The sequence below is a fragment of the Triturus cristatus genome, chromosome 9, assembly GCF_964204655.1.
Source record: "Triturus cristatus chromosome 9, aTriCri1.1, whole genome shotgun sequence".
In the NCBI taxonomy this organism is placed as follows: Eukaryota; Metazoa; Chordata; class Amphibia; order Caudata; family Salamandridae; genus Triturus; species Triturus cristatus.
In genome coordinates, this window is record NC_140592.1 from 582,192,408 (window position 1) to 582,216,150 (window position 23,743).

Genomic DNA, 23,743 nt, shown 5'->3' on the forward strand with positions numbered 1-23,743 from the left:
TCAGTCCCCAATGCACATTGGACATATGTAAAAGGAAAGACTGCAGGTCAAGAGGGAGACTCTATATGGCCAATGTAATCATGTTAATGATACTTTTGCTCTGACTTCTTCGCCCTTCATTTTACCCATGTTAGAAAGCTGCGTGTGTGGATGAGGTGAGCTACATCTACGTCCCTAAAGGGATTTCACTTGAACTGAACATGCAATCTATATTTTGGCATAATGTAGACATTCACTGTGTAACTGTGAAACAGACACTTTTGTTCTTCTACCACAAAGGAAGCTTGAGGTGGAAGTAATGCAATTCGTGTACATCATATCTCTGTGTTTCTGTAATTCTTGTATGATCAGCCTCTGAGGCTGGCCACATCTGAAGGAGCAGTATGGCATTTGGAGCTCTCAACCTTGTGGTGCCCCATGAGTATCTCTAAACAGCATGCACCAAGACACCTATATCTTCTCTGAGCAACTCTCCCAGAAAGATATAAGGACCACATGGTGTGTCTTGACTACTTGTGATGCATTGCTAGAGATTAATGTATACATATTCAACCTGGTACATGTTTGGGGCAATAAAGGTCATATATGAGATGAAGTACCCCATGCCTACATAATATGCCACTGAGGAGTTCCATGACCATGCAGAGGATCCAGACCGGTGGCTAAGTTCCTTTATAAGGTCCTGGAACACCAAGGTGACTTGCAATATCCTTTTAACGATTGTTGGAAGTAATGTTATTCCTTGTAATACATGGCCACACCATCACCCTTCACACAAACTATTACAACCCATGGTGTGCTTTTCTTTCAAATGAAAGCGATACTATGATAGCAAATATGAAGAAAGAAAGTAGAACAGTTGAACACCGAAAAGTATTCAGTAATTTGTTCACAAAAAGGATATTAATGGCAGTTTAATACATGTCAGATCAAAACATTATGTTGTTCAGAATGTTCAGAAACATGCAGAGATTTTCTGTCTTTATTGTAATTACCTACAGTTAAAAAAAAGTTGCCATAAATTTCCCTTCTGCTAATCACTGTTTATTTAGAAAACGTATATCAGAAGAACAAAAAGCATTTCTCATTTTTATAATTTACACTGAAGCTCTAATTGTGTACTGTGTCCTAGTTTCAATCATGGCTACTGGCAGCAGGCATAGTGATGTCACAACTTAACTTTATTACAGTTGAGCAGCAATGTCATTTTGTTATTACAGGTGAAGAGACATCACAACTCAACTGTAATTAGAAAATTAGAGACAGGCTTTTATACAGTGATTGCAGGCACCCATGTATTTTAGTAGTTATGTTGGGGCTCATGGGACCCTGCAGGGCTGCTGCCTAGCTTTGTGAGATTATGCTTCTTTGAATAGCACGCCATGGGGCTCAACAAATCAAGTTTCTCATGTGAGACGCTACTCAGTTTTTTAAAACCAGTATAATAATACCCCCCAGCAGTGTCCTATTAGTGTTCTAACCCAGCAGTATGATCCTCCTCCTAGCATTGGACTACATTCTCTGTTTCTTCTCTTGAACAGGCAGTTGAAGAAGGCAGAGAAGAGAAATCTGGATCTAGAAGCTCAGATCAAGAACCTAGAAGAGAGAATGCAATTGATGAACTCAGAGTCTAACAAAGGCAAGTCCTCCTGTCTCTTCTTTTTGTTTATGCTGACCTCAACAACCAATGTTGTCCTGTCATGTGATCTTTAGCTGTCACTTGAACATAAAGGTGGGACAAGATTGTAAACATTCTGCAATAAACATAGAAGCTTGCAAATATGGTCTCAACGATTTAGGGCCCAATTTGAATTTGGGGGGACGAGTACTCCGCCAATTCCTATGTGGTCGAATAACACGTCTGCTAATCTGATGGTCCGCGCAGCCACTGTCTCCTTTCCAAAAGTGGTGCAGACTGTCACCTTTCCAACAGTGGTGCCCCCGTTGGCTCAGCCGTCGGAAAGGTTACTCCAACAAAGTACAGGCTGTCAGAGTAGGAACATCAGACCACCTGTCCTATTTAGAGAAGATGGTTTATGTGTTTGTTTCTGTGCATCGGCATAAACCAGGTGGTCTTAAACAGATAAACTCAAAGGGTGTGGGGGTCAATAGTATTATTATTTTTCAGTAAACAACTCCGGCTTTGAGAGCTTGTTTTTGAAAAACAAAACAAGTTTGGTGCACTGCTGCTTGAAAGACAGTGGATGCGTACCAGACTTGCAGTTCCTTCTGAGCAACTGCTGTGATGGTGGTTCTTCTGAAGGGATAGAGATCACTGGAGGGTGAATATGACCTCTTGATAAAAGAAGGGCCATAGTCGGTTATGGTGCAAATGTAATGTTCTCTGCCATCCTGATGCCAACCCACCCAACAATAAATCAGGTCCTTAATCTAGTCAATAACAATGAAACATAACTTAAGTTGACTTTTTTTTAAAGTACTTTACTAGATTTTGTGGATTTAGAGGTTATAGGATAAAAAGCATCTTTAACACCTCATCTCTGAATCTAATTGATTTACACTAGAGTTTTTTATTTATCTTGCAAAGTTTTTAATGTCGATTCCGTCAACCCAATAACCTTTTTGACTCCCCCAGCTATACTATATAAAAAGTCTTTGTAGAAATAGATTTGTATGATTTAGTATTAAAAAGGGCAATATCACAAAACAGAATTAATACTGAGAGTATGAATGGAAGGTAATCCAGCCAACAGATTGATTTAAATAAAAAATGGTGCTAAGCTGTTCTTCATAATACAAAGTCAATCAATCAATCAATCAATCAAAAACTTTATTCAGCTTTTGTAATAAATACCATAAAAGTCAGAAGTACATCACCAAAACACATAAAAATTCCCAAATCAAAAATACTACACCTAAACACATCAAAATTACAATAAAGTTTGTTAACAAATATATGTGAAGGCTGCATGACCCTTTCCCCCCACCCCAGCTGGTTAATCACACGTTCCTCTGAACCTTACTGCCGCCTTTACAAAGCTGAGAACATGCCATTGGGTGCTCCCTGAGAGCATTAATAAAAAGAGAAAAGCAGGTCACACTTGTTTAAAATTGGCTTGTATTAAAATAGGGATTAAAAAGGACTTCCTAGTAGTCTCGTAATTACCACAGAACATTAAAAGTGAAGCAAGTTCTGTGGAAATGTACCGTCGCAGCCACAGGGCAGCAAGATCTTGCCTTTCTTGTTCCCTCGAGGGTGAGCAAGGAGAAGATGGAATAAGTCAAGGCAAAATCTAGTCAATAAAAAACAGTCATATGAACTGGGGAGCCCTAAAAGATAAGGTTCCTTTGAAGGAGCTCTTTTCAGAAGGACGTGTCTACGCATACTAGGCTTCCTTAACTCATATTCTTCCCTTTCCATCACCCTCAATCTAAAAAAGGACTCCTTTACCCAAGGCAGGTCTTTCCTGCTCATGATATCAGGGGTAGAAAAGAGGTCAGGACTACCTAGTTTCCTGAATCCATCCCGTATATAGTTGAGCCAGGGCATACAGTGGGTGCCATCTAGGCCGAGGCAGTCCCTTAAAATCTCCTTGTCGAGGGTGCTACCCCCACTTAACCATACTTTAAGCCAGAACAATAAAGGTCGAAAAGACAACTAGTCTGTCAGGTAAGGCACACCCAATTCATTATGAACAATATAAGTGGCAGTGCCCTGTGGAACACATAACAGACGTCTCCAAAAATTATTTTCCACAGTTTGAAGGTCCTCATGGGTGGCTTACCCCAGATCTCACTACCGTACACCACAATGAGATACACACCCAGATCTCTATAGGTTTTTTTATCCGGACGGGACGCAAAATTAAAAATAGCTGCATTAGCGTGTAGGAGCCCCCCCGTTTAAACTTTTTCAAAGAGCTCCACTTTAGCATGGTATCCAACATAATTCCTAAATAGGAGAAGGCATTAATCTTAGGGACAGGGATGGTCCCTACCTTAAAATTGAAGGATTTCAGTGACCCGTGACCTATCTGCATCACATAAGACTTAGAGTTATTAACTTGCAGGTCCTGGTCTGACATAAAGGACATAAAGGAGTTAAGTAATAATTGCAACCCCCTCACGCTCCGAGCCATAAGGACCTCATCACCCGCATACAGCAATACAGACAGGCCACGGCGGCCCACCGGGGGATCATCTGCGGCTATCAAATCCTTCTCTAGATTGTTAATATATAAGTTAAATAAAAAAGGAGCCAAAATACCCCACTGTCATACCCCTCTCTGGATCAGGTACTATCTGGTTACTTTACCTTCATTAGAATAACAAACCACCACTTTGGTATCTCTGTGGAGCTTCTGTAAAAAGAGGACAATATTAATGTCTACTCCCATGCACCGAAGTGTCTCCCATAATTTGCTTCTATTCACCTGGTCAAATGCTGATGACAAGACCATGAAGGCCAGGTAAATCATACCAGAACACGCGACCGTGTTTTATTTAAAATCATATACAGGTTAAGGCATTGGTCCACTGTGGACCTCCCAGGGCAGAAACCACATTCAATATCTGCCAGAATATTGTTTTCATCTGCCCATGTAGTTAACCTCTCCAATAAAACGCGACCCACCACCTTTACCGTTGAATTCAACAGAGATATTGGCCTATAAAAAAAAGTGCTATCCCTGTTTCCTTTCTTAAAGATAGGAATGATCGTAGAAATGGCCCATGAGGGAGGTGGGGCATCTCTAATGGCTGCGTTAATCATAGAAGTAAGTATTGGCACCCACAGCTGGGGATTAGATAAAAAGAGGTCAGGGGTATGCCGTCAGGAACAGGGGCCTTGTTTCTGGGACAGACCCTCAACACCTTTTTTAAACTCATCGGCATTAATAACAAGAGCCGACCTTCCAACCCTCTAACATTCCACTGGCCTATGATCAGTTTGACTAGAAAACATTTCCTGAAAGTATTCAACCCATTCCTCCTCCATTATATGAGCATCCAGGGTCTGTCCAGTGTCTCCTGCCAGAATGGGACTATTGACTATACTCCAGAACATTTCGCTGTTATTTCGGGTGCTGGCCTCCACGAGCTTAGTCCAAGCTTCGTCCCTAAGTTTGGCCTTACGCCTCGCTAGTTCTCCCTTGTTTTGACCTCGACAGGCTTTCACTAGGTCTGGGTCCCTAGGTTTGGTACCTAAGGCTCCCGTCAGTTCCCTTGCTGCTATGGAATAATTACGGTGAAACCATCTCAGGGTGTGCTCATTTGGGTGCCTAGATGGTGCTTTTAAGAGGTCCCCAATAGCACAAGAAATAGATGCAAATGCTTCAAGGATGCTCCCCAGTGATTCCTGCCCTATCCCGCAAATATCAAGTTCCCCTTTTCACCTTGCTGCAAGGGACTCATAGAAAGATTCCGGGATAATCTGAGCCCACTTTAACCCTCTGCTCTGATCTGTAACCTTAAGGGACCCCTTTTCTCTTATCGACCTAACTTGTTTTAACTCGAACCAGCTGACTGTAGCGCATAAAGGATTGTGTTCGCCATGAATACTCTCCTGAATTGAAAACTCCGTCAGAAAAGAGAGGAATGGAGTAGACACATAAATAAAGTCAATATAAGATGCACACCTCCTCCCTGAGAAGGTGGGGACAAGAGTCTCCCTTTGCGATCCAGCCAGCACGATGCCATTGTCAGATTGTGTTCTTCAACTAATAGGTTAAGTACTTCTCCCTGCTTCGTATGCTCTATATGCCTTCCCGCCTAACGCGGACATCCTATCTTGGAAGAGTATAACTCAACGTGGTCCGCACATAAAGAAGATTAAAATCCCCGCGATCATAAGAAAACCATTATGATTAAACTTTGCTATCATACTGTTAATAGACACACCTGGCCTGGAAATATTACAAACATCTAGGACAGTAACAGCATTATAAAAGTTCAATAACAGCAGCTTGTCAGAACCCTGTAAAAATAACAGAGCCTGCACACAGGGGTTATCCGTTTGCAACACCTTCATACAACAATTGACAGCCAGGGAAACAAAAATAATCAGACCGCCTTTATGTCTTCCCGCCCGTTATGGGCAACAAGAAGGTCTTTTATCCCTCGAGGAAAATACTATTAGTGATTACCTATGTCTCCTGGAGACATAATTCATCAGAACCTTGTTTATAAAAGTACACCAGTTAGGGTCACTCAGCTTAGTCATTATCCCAGCAATCTTCCACAACACAATTTTACATGCCTTTCCATCTCTGGTACCAATAGGGGCTGGAATAATCAGGGAGTTAAACGATGAAGATAACTGTGCCGGAATGTTCTCAGTAAGTCAATCACAAGAGTCCAAGGTATCCAGGGGAGCAAATTGATTGAAGAGGAGGGTATCTTGAATCGTTGTCTGTCTAAAAGGTTGTGGTCACAGGGGAAGAACCGGACGAGTCCAGACATTCCCTACCCCAAGTAGTCTTGTTCTACTTCCAGAACGATAAAAGTGATCCAGGGGAGGGCTACTATAGATGATACAGGGCCAAGGCAATTATTCTGACTGACTGCGTGCAATACCCTGTTTACCAGGTAAGGCCTATTAAAGCTGGTTACCACGCAGTCTCCTTCCATACATTTACTGGATTTCCCAACCCACGAAACTCTTCGAACCATATTGATAAAACCTTCCATTCTTAGACCCAAAGACGTGTTATGAAACAACCAGTGTAGGCCTTTGTTCTTGAGTTGGTCAAAAACTTCGATGCCACCCTGCGGTAGAACTGGGACATTTCCAAGAACCACTACATATGGGATTGATTCCGGGGGTAGGTCTAAAACTGATAACCTCTGCATCTGACTTGACTCAGAATGCACTGCTGCCCCTGTCTCCTGACAAGCCCCTTCCCCCCTCAACAGTTCTCCCTGTGTGGAGTTTGTTAACCTAGGTCAAATCTGGTCTTTGAGGTGGGAGTTTTCTGATCCCGCTATTGCAGCCTTCAAGGGATTCGAGTCCGTTGGTGGCCGGGAAGGACTAAGTTCTCTTCCCTTCTTGTCAAACCCAGATGTTACCGATGGCAAAGACACCTGCCCGTTGGACCTATGATGGAGTACACTGGCACCATCTGATCGTGAGCCAGACACTCCCCTCGGCCTACTCAAAGTAGCTTGAACTGCCGCGGGCCTGATTGGTCTTTTGGAGCTCCAATTCTATTGCTGCTAAACATTGCACAATAGGTTCTAATTTAAAATCCATCCTTGTGAGTAGAATCTCCATCCAGCCCTCCATCATAACCACGAAGTCTCCCTCAGTTACAGGTGGCACAGGGTTTATCGTTTGCGCCAGCCCCTCTGCCCTGGGGCGTTTTGCCCTGCTCATGGACAAGGGGCCTTTCCTTTTAACACCCTTGCCTAACCCAGTTCCAGGCCTACTCCTTGGCATTGGGATAAGCTCCACACCCTTGTCACAGATGTTTCGAGTGGCCAGGCAAGATACTAAGTCTAGACCAATGATTGGTAACATCTCCCCGCCGGAACCGGATCCTACATCCACCTTTTTGGTTGTAGGTTCCAGAGCTGGGAGACATTAAAACCGCATCTAATTCTACCTGGAGTGCCGGCTAATCTAAACCCCCCCTTGAGGTGCCAGGTAGGCTAGGGTGATGACCAAGGACTGGTGAGCAGCACAACCGAAGAGCGACAAGCTTAATTTCCTTGCTGATGATCCCCACTTCTCTTAGAAGAAAAGCACCCATAGTAGGACCTTGTGGCGCCGATTTGCCTGCCTCCGACCTTGTTCATTTTCCCATTATCACCAGGTGGAGGAAAATGTCAACAGGAGTTCAAACCCCAGAATTGTGCAGGATTGCCTAATAGTTCATGCAAATTCCAACCAGTACACCTCCTCCTCCTACCTGCTCGAGTGGCAATGAAAGGATCCACAAAGATGTTAGACGAAGCGCACTCGCTTAATGACAACTCCTAAGATAGGCTGCTACCCCACGGCAATCACAAAGCACTGGATCCCGTCTCTGGACGCGGATCTCCAAACCAAGAGGGGGTCCCTGCCCAACCTCGTCCGAGCTCTAACGGGCACGGACAGGCCAGCCCTTGGCCCCGGCACGGCCCGCCCATGTCCGGCAGAGTGGGGGGGCTCGCGATAGCTTTATGCGCCTCTGGGTGCTTTTGTGGTGCAGGAAGGTGTGTCAACAGATGGGGAGCCTGGGGAATGAAGTCCATGCCCCAGCTTCCTCACAACAGCGGCAGAGAAGCAGGTCCCCAAAGTCATAATAAGAGATGCTTGCATATTGTGTGTTTATTTTAATACCACTGGCTTCACTTAAACTATCTCAGGAAGAATCCATCTCAGCACCCATGGTAATTAAGTAGATTAGCAAAACAAAGACAACTCTGCTGAATACTGTACACATATGCTAATTTGCATGTCCTGAATTAAAACTCCAGTTCAAGTGGAATACATTCAAGCTGAAAATCTGCCTTTCAAATTTTTTTTATATGCCCATGTAGGACATTAGTGCCTGCAGTCTTTCATTTAGACTTTTTTGTCTTTCAGAACCTGAACTGGAGAGAGACAGTGACACTGCTAAGCATTGTAGACTGTGCTCTATTATAACATTCCGCTTACATTGGGCAAGGCTTGGGCCAGAGTTAGGCATTTATCTTAAGGTAGGCTCGACAAATGCTTATAAAACAAAACCATTTATGGTATGTAGTGTAATGTTAAACACAACCACAGGCTTTCCTTTTGCCACCCTTATTGGCTTTCCTCATCATCATCATCCATGTCTTTCTTATCACCATCTCTGGTACTCATGCCAAAAATTTCACTAAACTTTCACTAATCTACGCATAAAGCAAGGGCAACTGTGGTATAACTGTTGCACATCCCCTATTTGTCAAAGCATAGTAAACAACAGGGTTAGGTGCTCATACGCTCTTAACACATCCATTGCTGCTATGTGTCACCACAATTCCCAGAAATCTGTTGATCTTAACTCAGAAGCTTCACAAAATTAGCAGCGGAGTACACAAAATGCATATACATATGTAGGTATCTTGTAAGATTAACACCCAATCCTAAACCACTGTAATCAGTATTCTAAGATATTGCCTATCATAGAATGTTCCTTAAACTTTCACAATGTCCAGACATTATGTGACGTAATCAATTGATGTATTTACTTTCTCCTCGTACATGCAATAACCAATAGTGTTAATTCCAATGCAAATGCTTAACCAAAAGCAAAATACAAATATCAGATTAATGATGAAATATAGATGATGCAGAAGAGTGGTGTATTTTCTCTCTCTTGATACATTAGATAACACATAATAGTGGTTCCAGGATAGACGATTCAGCTGACAGAAGTTTTGTCTACTCTTTGGACTTTCTCAAGGCTGATATAATAGTACAAGCAAAGAAAAAAGCACGAAATGTAAAAATATTCCATTCGTATTAATTGTATACCTCTTTCTAAAAATGACCACTGCCAACGCTCTAGTGAGTTAGACATTGTCCTCCAAAAACAATATTATTATTTTCAACCTTTATTAAAAATGTATTTAAGGTTGTTAAAAAATTGATTAAAACTTGCAAGTTCCACCACCAAGACAGGGTGAAGTATTACAACAAGTAACCAGATAAGAACCCAGAAACACCAAGAAATGGTACAGTACATAATTTAAGCTACACCCTGTGTAAAGATGAACCACAAGAAAGAGAAAATTGTTTGAAAAGAATTCCGTTCTAGAATTTCCCCATTAGGTACTAGTGCAATGTCCCCCAAAAAGGGAAAGGTTCTTGTCTGCAACATATGCTCAAAAGAGAACCCTAGAGAGCATAGAAAGCAAACACGTACATTGTTATCTTATCCTGGGAGACTGTCATATCCCAGGCTTAATACAATGAAGACAAAGGGGCTGATTACAAGTTTGGCAGTCCGCATGGCGCAAAACGGCCTGCGTCACGCTACCGCCGTGCATGTGCAAGTCCATCATCCGTAGTATTAATTCCGCATGCAGATCCGCCACCACCGGCTCGGCGGTTCAGCCAGTGGTTTGGCGCCGGCCTGCCGGTTATGAAACCCGTCGTCGATTCACCGCTGTGCACCGCCTGCGCCGCAAGCTTGACCGCCAAACCCATTACGAGTACAAAAAGGCATCAGGAGTCCGGTAGTGGCACATACCAATAGGCGGTAGTGCGCAATCTTCTAATGCCTGCATTATAAGCAAAAATCACAACATGGTTCCAATTTTAAAGAGCCAGTGTTCACTGGCAGGTTCAAACACCACATTCACATGAAGCAATGTAACAAATTGACATGTTTTTCGACAAGCCCATAAAACAGCTTCAAAATGCAGACCACAATCCCTTTCGAAGACAACGCCATTATTTTCCATCGTTCTCATCACCATAACCTTCACCCTGAGCACACATTCAGCATCACCCACAAACCAGGTGTGTCACTTCCTCGTCCCCCTTCCTGCACGCTAAACCACCACACCATATCACCTCTTTTTTCGTTCAAATTTTACTTATCAATTACACAACCCCACCATGTCTTGCAAAAAAACGTCATTCAGCACACAGGGGCTCACTATCATGGTGGATGAAATCATTCGACCCCATATTTTCGGTACCCAAGTCCTGACTACTGCTCACACATAAACAAGAGACGTGGACCAGGATAGTCAACAAAGAGAACGGTGTCGGCAACACCCTCCGCAAACAGGGAGATATCCAGAAGAGGTGGAACGACCTCAGGCCCCTCATCAAGAACAAGTATACCAACTATCTCAAGGAAGCCCAAAGGACTGGCCGTGGCCCTCCCAGCGCACCACTACAGCCTTGGGAGGAGAAGGTTTTAGAAATCCTACAAACTGAGGGCATGACTGGAATCCAGGGGGGAATCAACACTGGTAAGTAAGCGCAATACAAATGTCCCCACTACACATGAATGTGTCTGTTAACAAGAATGCCCTTCCTATACACTCCTTCATCGATCCTTACAATACGCAGTACTGAAACTATTGTATACAAATGTCTCTTATGTGGCTGTGCAAATAAGGCGAAATGACTCACCATACACAAATTATTTAATGCCCATCCACATATGCAAATGGAGTCTGTAAATTGAGTACCATCTCAAACCTTTCTACAACAGTCACTTCAAGAATTACCACTGATTACAAATGGATTCTAACAACAATATTCACCACTGTACATAAGGTAAGCTCAAGAGTATGGATAATGCAATGTAACATAACTTCCACGGGGCATTTTAATAACACATGAAATAAGGTTTGTTGCTGGGACACTGCACATAGACATATTGAGGCTCAGAACAATAACACCGGCAGCAGTACTATAGGTGGATATCCTGTGGTTCCAAACATGTGTATGTCCCTGAACAGTGTCCCTGCAAGAGCCCTAATCTCATGTGGGAGTGAAATGGCCTCCAGCGAGTTCTAGTCCTGTCCAAAATATTGTGCTTGAGATGTGTGGGTCACGATTACGAAAGCCATACTATCCCACTTGTCCATGAACATCAACTGAAGAAGCTGTCAATTGGCACACAACAACCCTACTCTCTCAATACACCCTGGTACATAGTCATGAAGACACACACGTTGAATGTTTGCAGCTCACCACACACCCAAAACGTCATTAATAAACAAAAAAACATGTGTAAATGTGTCAAATGTGATGTTATTCAAACACAGTGTTTGTAGCATTCAAACATAAAAAGTATAAATGGTAAGGCTTCTACATTTCTACCAAAAAGATATAAAATCAGGTCTGTCAGTGTATCGAGCAGATGATCCTTCTACCAAGCCACCCTTACAAAAGCAACGCATGCATGGAAATGGAGAGACACATATATGCAGAGTCAATAACAGACCATGTATCTCTGCATGCATATATGCAAATAAAACATCACACATGTGTCAGAATGTCTGTTATCTACACTTTTTTTCACAAATGGATTATAGCTACATACAATATTGGCAATTGTAACATCCAATCTTGGGGGATGGGCAAACACTCTAGACTCACAGAGGCAATCAAATGTAGTAGTGCAACAGCAATATGTCCAACATAGAACAATGTTGTTCAATATCTCAGAACATCTGCACACCAATGCCTGGTGAATCACGAAAGAACTTAACAGCTAGGAAATCCATTTACTTGACAGTCAATAAGCATCACATAATAATGTATATCAAAGTGCACATTACCACAAAGAACTGCAGACAGGTAGGTATACAAATCAGTTAATGGAATATTGATTAAGGAACGTAGATTAAGCAGAGTAACCTCCCCCTTCCACAAATTGCCCAGTGAATATGAATTGTCTGAGAAAACATCAGACAATGTACTTCCACCAAATGATTTCGAACATACTTCTGCAACCATTTATACTTTTTAATTAAATCTATGGCAAGTATATATCTCAATCTCAGACTTCTTTAAAAATCCATTGATCTATTTGCGACTCAAAGTGACAGACGCTGTAAACCTGAATCAGTTTCTGATGCCATAGGAAATTCAACTACCCATTGTATGAACTTCAAATTACAGACATGATCCTGATCTCCACCCAATCCTAAAATAGGGGACAACTGGCCTTCAACCACATCAGTCAACCACCTAGTAAGGCTGCTGTGTGTCGATGCACGTTCTTCAGGTAAGACTAGTGGCTCCAACCTCGCATGATGGCGCAATTGCAAGCCAGATTGACAAATTAGATAATGGTTCAGTAATGGACTCATCAGCAGCACAAACTCCTGGACCCCAGGTGAAAATAAGCAAAGATCCAGTGCCCACTGAAAGGGACACCATAGACAGTGGAAAACAGGCTGCAAGCATCCAAACCAGGCAGGTCGAAAACTAAGGGACCAATAATGTCCAGTTCACTCAAAACCATGATGCTGAATATCTGCAGCATCCTGTCATAACACAATTGAAGCACCTTTTTCTCAAGCTGGACCATAGACGGTGAATCCATTGTTGAACAGTAGAAATATGAACAGACCACCTTTATTTAGGAACATCCACAAGGTGGAGAGACCAAACACACAGTCAACTCTCAAATTAATTAAATTCTGAAGCAACACAAACACAGTACATAAGTATCAGTCATAGCCCGAACTGATAGCATATGTCTAATTAGCAGATTCCTTGGGTTTTCTAAGTATGACCACTGATGTTACATATCTAAAGACTGCACAAAGGACAACTGTGTGCAACAATGACTGTGTTTCACTACACATTCATAACATCTGCCTCATCAAGGTCGAGCAACCAGATCTGAGAGCTACATCTTGTTTACGTAATCAGGCACTCAGGCCTCTTAGCTGAACAAAAATGTCCTTTCAAAGTAAGAATGGAAGGTCAAGACAAACTCACTCTCCCCCGTGTGGAGGAGGTAATGAGACCCTGTTTGAATATCATCCGAGCTGGGTCAGCATCAAGACCGAGGAATTCCCATTCACATACCAAACATATTCGTGGAATACAAAGCAGTCCGAGCTCAGCCATTGGAAGAGCATGAAATAGATGATAAAGGAGCGTAGTGCTGCAACGTTTGATCATTAAATGCAAAACAAGGTCAACAACAATTGCTAGCCTGTGAGCTCCGGACATATCAACAAACAGATGACTGTTGCACAATCAATATTCAAATACAACAGTGTTAAAAAAATACATTAGTGTACTTACGTTACAGGTAGGGCGAAGGTGGAAATACTGTGTTAGACAACCTAGTATCAACACAAGGATACATAGCCACTGGTCCATGTGTCATGCATAATAGAAAAATAAATACCCAGATCATGTCTTACAAAAGACACTGGGTGACAACTACACAGCAAAGTGATTGTCTGCTAGATGCACTTCAAAGTGCCCCACCTGTCACAATGCGGAGCATGTGAAATTTATATATTGCATGCAAATGAATGGGATGATGTATGTCATTACTAAAAACACTAATGTAGATATCAGTCTGTGTCGGTAAGTTCTTGTTACCTCACACATCAAAGTTGTAAGTTAGAATATGTCATCCCTCAGATACAAATTCCATTTCGAACTAACAGTTGTGTTTTCTTTCACAGATGAGCCTATCCCTGTTGTACGTCGAAGTCAGGCCAGGGAGCAGAGTCAAAGCACTGAACCTGAAGATACCCAAGAAGCCCTCAGTGATGACACGGACTTCGTAGACGATGACAGCACTCTTGCCACTTCTGGGCTGCTCAGTCAGGCAGACTCAGTTGGTCTCAATGAGCACACACCTTCAACCAGCACAGCTGGTACAACAACATCCACAACCAGTGCCCCTAGCACAGGCGCACCCATACATAGCCTGCCAGTACCACCTGTTCAGGTGGGTAACATCAACACGGACACTGAGGAGGGGGAACCAAGTGGCAGCAGCCAATCCTGTGCAAGGTCAACGGCCAGTGTAGCCAGATGTGCTGGAAGGAGAATTGTGCCCGACCCATTTGAGGACACTGAGGAGACTGACACCCAGCCTGTGGAGCAGACAGACTCAGTTGGTGTCACTGGGCCCACACCTCCAACCACCACAGCTGTTGCATTACGAACCACATCCAGTGCCCCTAGTACAGGTGGGCCAATACCCTGCCGACCTGTTCCGCATCCTCAAGTGGCGAACACCATCACAGACACAGAGGAGGCTGGACTGAGTGGCAGAGGGCAGTCTTGTGCTAGGGCAACTGACAGTTTTCCCAGACGTGGTGGAAAGAGACACGTGGTGTGCCCAGCTGAGCCCACTGAGGATCTGAATGCGGAGGTTGCCTTCACCCAAAAAATGGGTTTTTACCAAGACTGCCATGGTGCGTTGGGCCAGATAGTGCCTGTCCTAAGGGAAATGACGGAACTGCACCGGTCCAGTGACCAGAGGCTGGAATCAATTCAGCAAGATCTCTCTGGGTTGCACACAGAGGTGGCCTCTCTGGTCAGTGCCCTGCGGGACATCAATGAAAACCGGAGCCAGCCTTTAACACCCTCATTAACCACACCCTCTGGTCCAGGCACATCGCAGCCATCAACATCAGCAGCAGCCAGAGGACGTGATGTTCCATTTGAGGAGGACAGTCATGCAGACACACAAGATTCTGCAGCTCTGGAGCCCAGCCAATTCAGGAAGCGGGGACGTCCACCTAAAAACAGAGGAAGGAAGATTTCCAAAACCACAAGGCCCCCAAGTGGTCCACCTTGACCATGATGTCTGTCTGTGTGCTTACAACACCTCCACTTTGTTGACTGTTCTTGTACACCACTCGTGGCACTGATGTGTGGAGTAAGTAATACTTCACCAATGGAAAATGGACTGCACTCCAAACATTACATTCATCCTGAAAGTTTTCTTCTGCATTTTTTCGTTGCTTCACATGTACCACAATTTACAATGGGACACTGTTTACCAAACCTATTCCTGTTTCCTGCACAACATAAATATCTATCACCTAAACATGTTGTCAATCCTTATTTCACAACAGCTCGTGTGGGTGTGGTGTGATGTGTACATATCCTAATTAACATACAATGCCCCAAAACATGCCAAGGTAATCTAGATAAAGGGTTGCATGATGCAAAATAAACTATGTCAAGTAATGATAAACACTAAAGTGACTGGCCTCGTGCAAATGTAAGAGCAACAGTGAATTCAGACTCAGAGTTTGTGTGAGAAGTCATACGTAAAAGTAACCTTTACTCAGTCAGGCAGTGTTCCAGAAACAGAGCTTAATGACATGCTAAAACAGATGTGAGAAATCGACACATCTCCTGCAACCTTCTCTCCGCAGGTTCAAATCAACCCAAATGGTTCAGCATTAGGTGTAGGGTGCCAAAGCCAGTTCTGTGGCATCACACATTCAGCCCAAATATCATATCTCAACACAACAGTTACTACATACAGGCACCAAATCCTGCGGCAGCGCACATCAGAGTAGCAGAACACCTTTCTTTGGTCACAATAGGGATGTCACATATTATAGACATTAGCTTGTGCAATCAACGCAACATAAAAAAATGTACCCTAGAAGTCAGGAACAAAACATCCATTGGGTGTGCAAATTGCCTTCCTCGTGGGTCTGTCCAGGCCACCCCCAATACGAATTTCTGACGGGAATCCACAATGTACACTTCGTACATCGGAACTGCAGCACATACACGCTGACCTAGTGAAGAAAACGTTGTGTAGACACCTTTAACACAAAACCACAGATGCTATTAACCTGCATGCTGATTTTGAACCAAACACAAATAGAAACTTGCCGCTTGCACATTGGTCAATGCAGAAGTGTCACACACATTTGCCACAATAAATCATCCTATTCAGCCCATATCACCTGTCCCAGACCACACATTGTCGAAAACATTGGACACTTAATGTTAACATGCTTATCTGAACCCCACTGCCACAATGTCTGCCTCGACACTCTTAAACACATACCTGCTATTGTGAAAAGTAGTTTTGTGTACGCCTGGAATTGTGGGATTCCTCAGCAGCGTCAACAGCCATGGCATGTTTTGATATGCTGGAGCACCTACAGGTGACAATGACAGTTGTGCACAATGTCAACAGGATAATTTAACACAGTACAAGAGATGTCACAATTATGAGAAAACATACATTACACCTACCCACAAGACATGCCCTCTCCGGTCTGATTCGTGACATCAGCTGTGGAATGCTGCTTTTTTCCGTAGTATGATGTCATCATGTGATCCTGGGAACTTAGCACAGACGTGGGTGAAGTACAAATTCACAAGGCAAATCAATTTGCCAGAATAAGTCACTGATTAAAATATGACAACGAAAGGTTTGAGAATGAGACGGCCGCAACAATAGTGCATGCCCTACATAGCGAGATTGTCTCAGGAAGGCCCCTAACATCGAGGGTCAGAGACCGTGAGTGTGACGCAGTCTCCTGTGGCGGTCTCGGCCATAGGCTAACGTTAGGGAATGTGACCGTGGAAAGTCAATCAAAATGCCCGTATACATGCAGGACCGCGCATGGTGCGTACAGTTATGCTTATTTGTAAAAACATGCACTATTGCCTGCAGAGACTGCAGCCATACACAAACTCATTTACATCAGCTGCTGTGTATCCCCGCTGGAAGCAACAATGCCAGGCTAGACAGGTGCGAGGGCCCCTGCCTTCACTACGGAGGAACTCGGAATCATGGTGGACGGGGTGTTCCCCTGTATGCCAAACTTTATGGCACTTTAGAGGAGCAGGTGAGATTTGTTTGATGTTGGATGCTCAGTAATCTTGCAGACTATAGATGTTTGGTGACTTAGAAGTGCCATATAGTGTACTATGACCAACACATATCTACATTTCATATCTTGCCATCTCTGGCAAGGTACGGTAAGTGATGGCTGAGGATTGACTGTGCTGCTTCGATTTACTTCAGACTACAATGTGTCTGACTCCCCAAAAATTCAGAGTCAGGAGCATGCATGATCTTCAGGATGCTTTTGTCACAGTGCATAAAGTCAGGCCCGGAGGGAATGACCGACCATATTGACCTGCCCCCAGAAGCAGCTCCATATGTGGTGATTCTTGCTGGTGTCCCTGTACTGGCCAGGGACAAATCAGAGGGTTATCAGGAGCTTAAAAACAAGGTCGTTCATTGGTTCACTAAAAATAGGCCACTCCCCAATGATATCAACGGGGAAATACTCCATGTAAGAAGGATGGGATGGTTGGGTTTTAGACCAAAGGACATTAAGGGAGATGTAATTATTATAAACTTTAGAGACCGCAGGGTACTGCGCCACATCATAGATTGGTACATACCATCTAGTGGTCTAGGCATCTCGACTCATGCCCTAAGTTATTTCTACCCGCGCTCCCTTTTGTTAAATCCCCCAAAGTCACATTCATTACTGAGGACTAATACAGAATCCTTCTACTCATCGCTTCCTACCTTAAACAGATTTGCTGTTCTTTCTGGATTGGATGATTTAGATTGACTCCCAAAGCTGGAAAATGAGACCAGTAAAACCGTCACCTGGAGCCCTTCTCAATTCATCCCAGTGGGAGATTCCATACATTATAGGACCAACCTTATGAGTCCCTGTAATCTTGAAATAAAGACAATAATACCCACTGATTCCCATTCGTTAAATCTTGAGCACAGTCCTCCAAGAGATGGCTTAATTAGTAATCCACTCTGGAATCAACACCAGACTGACGACATGGCATGTTCTTCAGTTTCCTCTGTTTTCCGCCAGTTAAAGGATACCCCTGAGCACCCCAAGGGCGTTATGAGCAGCAATATCGGCATTATCAAAAAAACCCTGGCCAAAAGCCTATTGTCTTGGAACGTGGCAGGTCTCCTTGATAAATTGACAAACCCCTTATGGGTTCAAACGGTTTCCACTTTTAGTATCATCTGCCTACAGGAGAGATGGAACATTAATGAACTCCATCTCCTAGGATATAAGACCGTACATACTCCAGCTCTTCCTAGTTCACATGGCAGGAACAGAGGTGGACTAGTGACTAATATATCTGTAGAATCAGGAATATTACCTATCAATTTTATCGGGACTGAAAATTATCAGATCATCTCTTTAAAAGGCAATCGTTGTCATAATATCACCCTGGTCAACTTTTACAACAATATCTCTAGCTCTCGCTATGACACGGTCCTTAATGGCCTAAAGGTCGATCTAATTAAAGCTGAGTCTTATCTTCAAACTGATATGCTGCTTATATGGGTAGGGGACTTCAACTGTTCCTTGTGTACATTGAGTAAAGGAGGTACCTGTGGTCTGGATTCTATCAGAGGTGACACCATTTGACATTTTTTGCATACCAATTTAGGCGACCTTTTGAATGGGTTAATATCGCATTTCAATTTATCGTATGCGAACGAATTGTGTAACCCTTGGAAGTGTTTTAAACCTACTTTCAATGGGAGAGGCTGCCACTCTACAATTGATTATATCTTGATATCCACTAGGTACTCAGAGATTATTACCAACTGGGAAACACTGGACTGCGCTATTAGCGACCACTACCCATTAACGGTGACCATAAAAACAGCTGTAACACCTGGCGATGATCTAAGGGTAAATCCGTCTTACACCCCGCCTCTCATCTTGGGATGTACGATGGGTCTTCACCTTAAATGGGACAAAGTGGTTCCTTCAGTGTTCCTTAATTCTCTAGTTAACAATACATACGAGCATATACAGATATGCTTGTCCACCCTAGAAAGCCCACAGGCAATTAAAAATGCTTTCTCCGTTATCTCGACAGAGATTAAGAATTTACTCTCTAGAGCACCAAAGAAAACTTTACCAAGCAGCATAGGCTGGTTTGATAGATCTTGCTTAAAGGCTTTGAAACATCTTAAAATCAGCCTAAAAAACAAACCCCGAAACCAGCCGGAAATCCGGGATGCAAGACAAAAATACCGTGCTGCACGGGTGGCAAGAACGAAACAGTTAAAAGCAGAGGCTTGGCAAGCTTTACAGGAAGCTTCTAACAACAGGGATAACACAGCTTTTTGGAAAGCTGTCAATGCACCCATTCTGCAGTGCACACGGGTTACAAAGATCGAGATGGCTATACCCGCCGATACCTGGGTTGACCATTTTGGCACATTATATGATCCAAAAGAACAAATAGTCCCTACAGTTAGCTCGGATTCCCTTTATAATCATGACAAAGAGTTGAATGTCCCTACCCTTTTTCCTTTAGACCTTACCTTTGACTGTACCGAGGTGCTCTTGGCATTGACAGAAAGCCCCTCCCGGTCCTGACTGTGTACCTATTGACGTTTTTAAATCACTAGTAAGGTAAGGTTGCCAACAAGGGATTCTGTTTATGATAACTCAGTTGAATTTCTTTCTAACCAATTTTAGAGATGTACTTTAGGCCAATTGTACACGTAACATAAATGTTGTCAATAGACTTTTTGCATATATAAAAGGTACACACACGGGATTTGTTTTTGTGAATGAATCACAAGTCTTTTTATATAAATCAAAGTCAAAAAAAGGGGGGGGGAAGAAGAAATACACAAGGTACAATAAATTTCAAGCAATATAGCATGAAAGATGGGTTAACTTAGAACCACATTTCATCAGATAACATCTATTTCCAGGTGATTTTGACAGAGACTAATTTCAAACATGAAAAGAAATCAACTGTAGTTGTCTGATACTAGGGAATTAGATGGTGGTGTCGACGTTTCGGTCTTGGTGGCAGAAGTCCGTTAGACCATCTTCAGGACAGTTAATAATTGCATAAAACACCCCTATATAAACATAATACAAACAATTGCATTAATTAACACATAGTGATTTAAAAATTAATTTTAGACTACCCGTGTGTGCAGAGTGGTCTCTTCATGATAATTAATCAAAACAGCTAAATTAATACTGCATAGCAGGGAGGTTACATTAAATATAGTCATTGACATATTTAAGAACAATGAAAATCATATAAAAGTCAATAAACTTAGGATTTTGCCATAAAGAAGGTGATAATCGTGATTGTAGATCTTTAAAGCAATCATTTTCACTTTATCTATTGTGTTTTAGAAGTTTTTAGATAGATATTGATCTAATCAAAATAAAAAGTAGAAACATTTGCTTACTTTATCGGTTTAGAGAAACACACGTAGCTTATTATTCGCGTTTGTATGTTCTTGTCAAGGCGTGTTGGTTGAATATATCTCCTGAATTTAAAGTATATTATATTAGATGCAAATCCTACAAGGTTAGTGGAAGTCAAAAAAGAGAAGGAGGGGGGTCATCGAAATGACTCCTACCTAGTCGCTGACAAACTTTCTCCTACATGGAGATTCACACGATCAAAGTCCTCGTTATTTCAACTTTCGTACTGTAAATGAGAAGATTTAGATACCATTCAGATAGTACATTGCTTCTAGTGACTTAGTTGGATACAGCAGATTGTATCAGAGACACTCATTCTAGAAAAACTACCATAAGTGGTAGCGTCTGGGTTTTACAATATATTTCATTGTGATAAGGTAAACGAGCATAAGTTGATTAAATTACTCTTGTGTAGAAAATGCTCGTTATTTGACATCGCTTATTCATCTATCGTGGTCGACTTAGAGTAAGTTTGAGCAGCTCGATACGGCTGTTGACTTTGAATACCTCACTTTAAAAGATAAAGCAGTACTAGATGGCTACGGGTAGTTGAGTATGGATGTGAACGAAATCGTTCGGTCTTTTTCAAACATCAACATATGTTTGTCTAATGGGTCTGAAGCAGCGTAACGGTTGATGATCCAAAATCTAGCAGTATATTGAAAACATTTCTAGGAGGGGCTGCCTCGTGCGTACAGAATCTAAATTAAAGAACAACAACGAGTAACTTACATTTTGAAATGTAGATTAGGCTCGAGAAAATCCGCCAAAGTCAGGAACGCCTAATCTAACGGAGCATGGTCAGCTCATTTTAAAGCTGACTAATTAGGGGGCGGTTCTCGTAAGTATTAGCGCAGATAGTTGAATCTACTTTGAGAATTAGGTAGCCATCTTGTAGATAGATGAAACTCTATAGAAATGTATTGACTCAGTTTCTATGTGCTTTTTACATTTTCTTGGACTAACGTATTGTCAATATTACGAGCTTATGTCGCAGTTTGGACTTAAATAGCCCTAGATTGTATGCTTTAGTCTTGATGCTGCCATTTATCGGAAATCAAAGTCACTTTTACCCTTCACCTATAAGAAAGCAGCGGCCATCTTTGACTGTCTACCTGTCATTGCGTCAATACAGATTAACAGCAGTATTCTCCGAACTCTCTAAAAACTGTGAGAAATGTATTGACTCAGTTTCTATGTGCTTTTAACATTCTCTTTGGCTGACGTATTGTCGATATTACGAACTTATGTCGCAGTTTGGACTTAAATAGCCCTAGATTGTATGATTTATTGATGAATACAACTGATCACCTCTGTTCTAAGTACTAGTCTGTTAATCTGTATTGACGCAATGACAGGTAGACAGTCAAAGATGGCCGCTGCTTTCTTATAGGTGAAGGGTAAAAGTGACTTTGATTTCCGATAATTGGCAGCATCAAGACTAAAACATACAATCTAGGGCTATTTAAGTCCAAACTGCGACATAAGCTCGTAATATCGACAATACGTTAGTCCAAGAAAATGTAAAAAGCACATAGAAACTGAGTCAATACATTTCTATAGAGTTTCATCTATCTACAAGATGGCTACCTAATTCTCAAAGTAGATTCAACTATCTGCGCTAATACTTACGAGAACCGCCCCCTAATTAGTCAGCTTTAAAATGAGCTGACCATGCTCCGTTAGATTAGGCGTTCCTGACTTTGGCGGATTTTCTCGAGCCTAATCTACATTTCAAAATGTAAGTTACTCGTTGTTGTTCTTTAATTTAGATTCTGTACGCACGAGGCAGCCCCTCCTAGAAATGTTTTCAATATACTGCTAGATTTTGGATCATCAACCGTTACGCTGCTTCAGACCCATTAGACAAACATATGTTGATGTTTGAAAAAGACCGAACGATTTCGTTCACATCCATACTCAACTACCCGTAGCCATCTAGTACTGCTTTATCTTTTAAAGTGAGGTATTCAAAGTCAACAGCCGTATCGAGCTGCTCAAACTTACTCTAAGTCGACCACGATAGATGAATAAGCGATGTCAAATAACGAGCATTTTCTACACAAGAGTAATTTAATCAACTTATGCTCGTTTACCTTATCACAATGAAATATATTGTAAAACCCAGACGCTACCACTTATGGTAGTTTTTCTAGAATGAGTGTCTCTGATACAATCTGCTGTATCCAACTAAGTCACTAGAAGCAATGTACTATCTGAATGGTATCTAAATCTTCTCATTTACAGTACGAAAGTTGAAATAACGAGGACTTTGATCGTGTGAATCTCCATGTAGGAGAAAGTTTGTCAGCGACTAGGTAGGAGTCATTTCGATGACCCCCCTCCTTCTCTTTTTTGACTTCCACTAACCTTGTAGGATTTGCATCTAATATAATATACTTTAAATTCAGGTGATATATTCAACCAACACGCCTTGACAAGAACATACAAACGCGAATAATAAGCTACGTGTGTTTCTCTAAACCGATAAAGTAAGCAAATGTTTCTACTTTTTATTTTGATTAGATCAATATCTATCTAAAAACTTCTAAAACACAATAGATAAAGTGAAAATGATTGCTTTAAAGATCTACAATCACGATTATCACCTTCTTTATGGCAAAATCCTAAGTTTATTGACTTTTATATGATTTTCATTGTTCTTAAATATGTCAATGACTATATTTAATGTAACCTCCCTGCTATGCAGTATTAATTTAGCTGTTTTGATTAATTATCATGAAGAGACCACTCTGCACACACGGGTAGTCTAAAATTAATTTTTAAATCACTATGTGTTAATTAATGCAATTGTTTGTATTATGTTTATATAGGGGTGTTTTATGCAATTATTAACTGTCCTGAAGATGGTCTAACGGACTTCTGCCACCAAGACCGAAACGTCGACACCACCATCTAATTTCCTAGTATCAGACAACTACAGTTGATTTCTTTTCATGTTTGAAATTAGTCTCTGTCAAAATCACCTGGAAATAGATGTTATCTGATGAAATGTGGTTCTAAGTTAACCCATCTTTCATGCTGTATTGCTTGAAATTTATTGTACCTTGTGTATTTCTTCTTCCCCCCCCCTTTTTTTGAC

At 42.0% G+C, this 23,743-nt stretch overlaps 1 protein-coding gene across 7 annotated transcripts in view; it reads left to right on the forward strand.

Moving 5' to 3' along the window:
- The window catches only part of DMPK (DM1 protein kinase), an 817,401-nt gene that overhangs the window by 683,531 nt on the left and 110,127 nt on the right, over positions 1-23,743 (forward strand). For 5 of the 7 annotated variants that reach the window (XR_014968671.1, XM_085625617.1, XM_085625616.1 and 2 more), the window contains exon 12: positions 1,542-1,639. Coding sequence is in view for 6 of the 7 variants with exons in the window: in XM_085625617.1 (XP_085481743.1) it covers positions 1,542-1,639 (98 nt within the window). In the remaining variant the exon portion in view is untranslated. Of the gene's footprint in view, positions 1-1,541; positions 1,640-14,088; positions 15,468-23,743 lie in introns of those variants that run through there. The other 2 variants (XM_085625612.1, XM_085625613.1) reach the window with 1 other exon arrangement.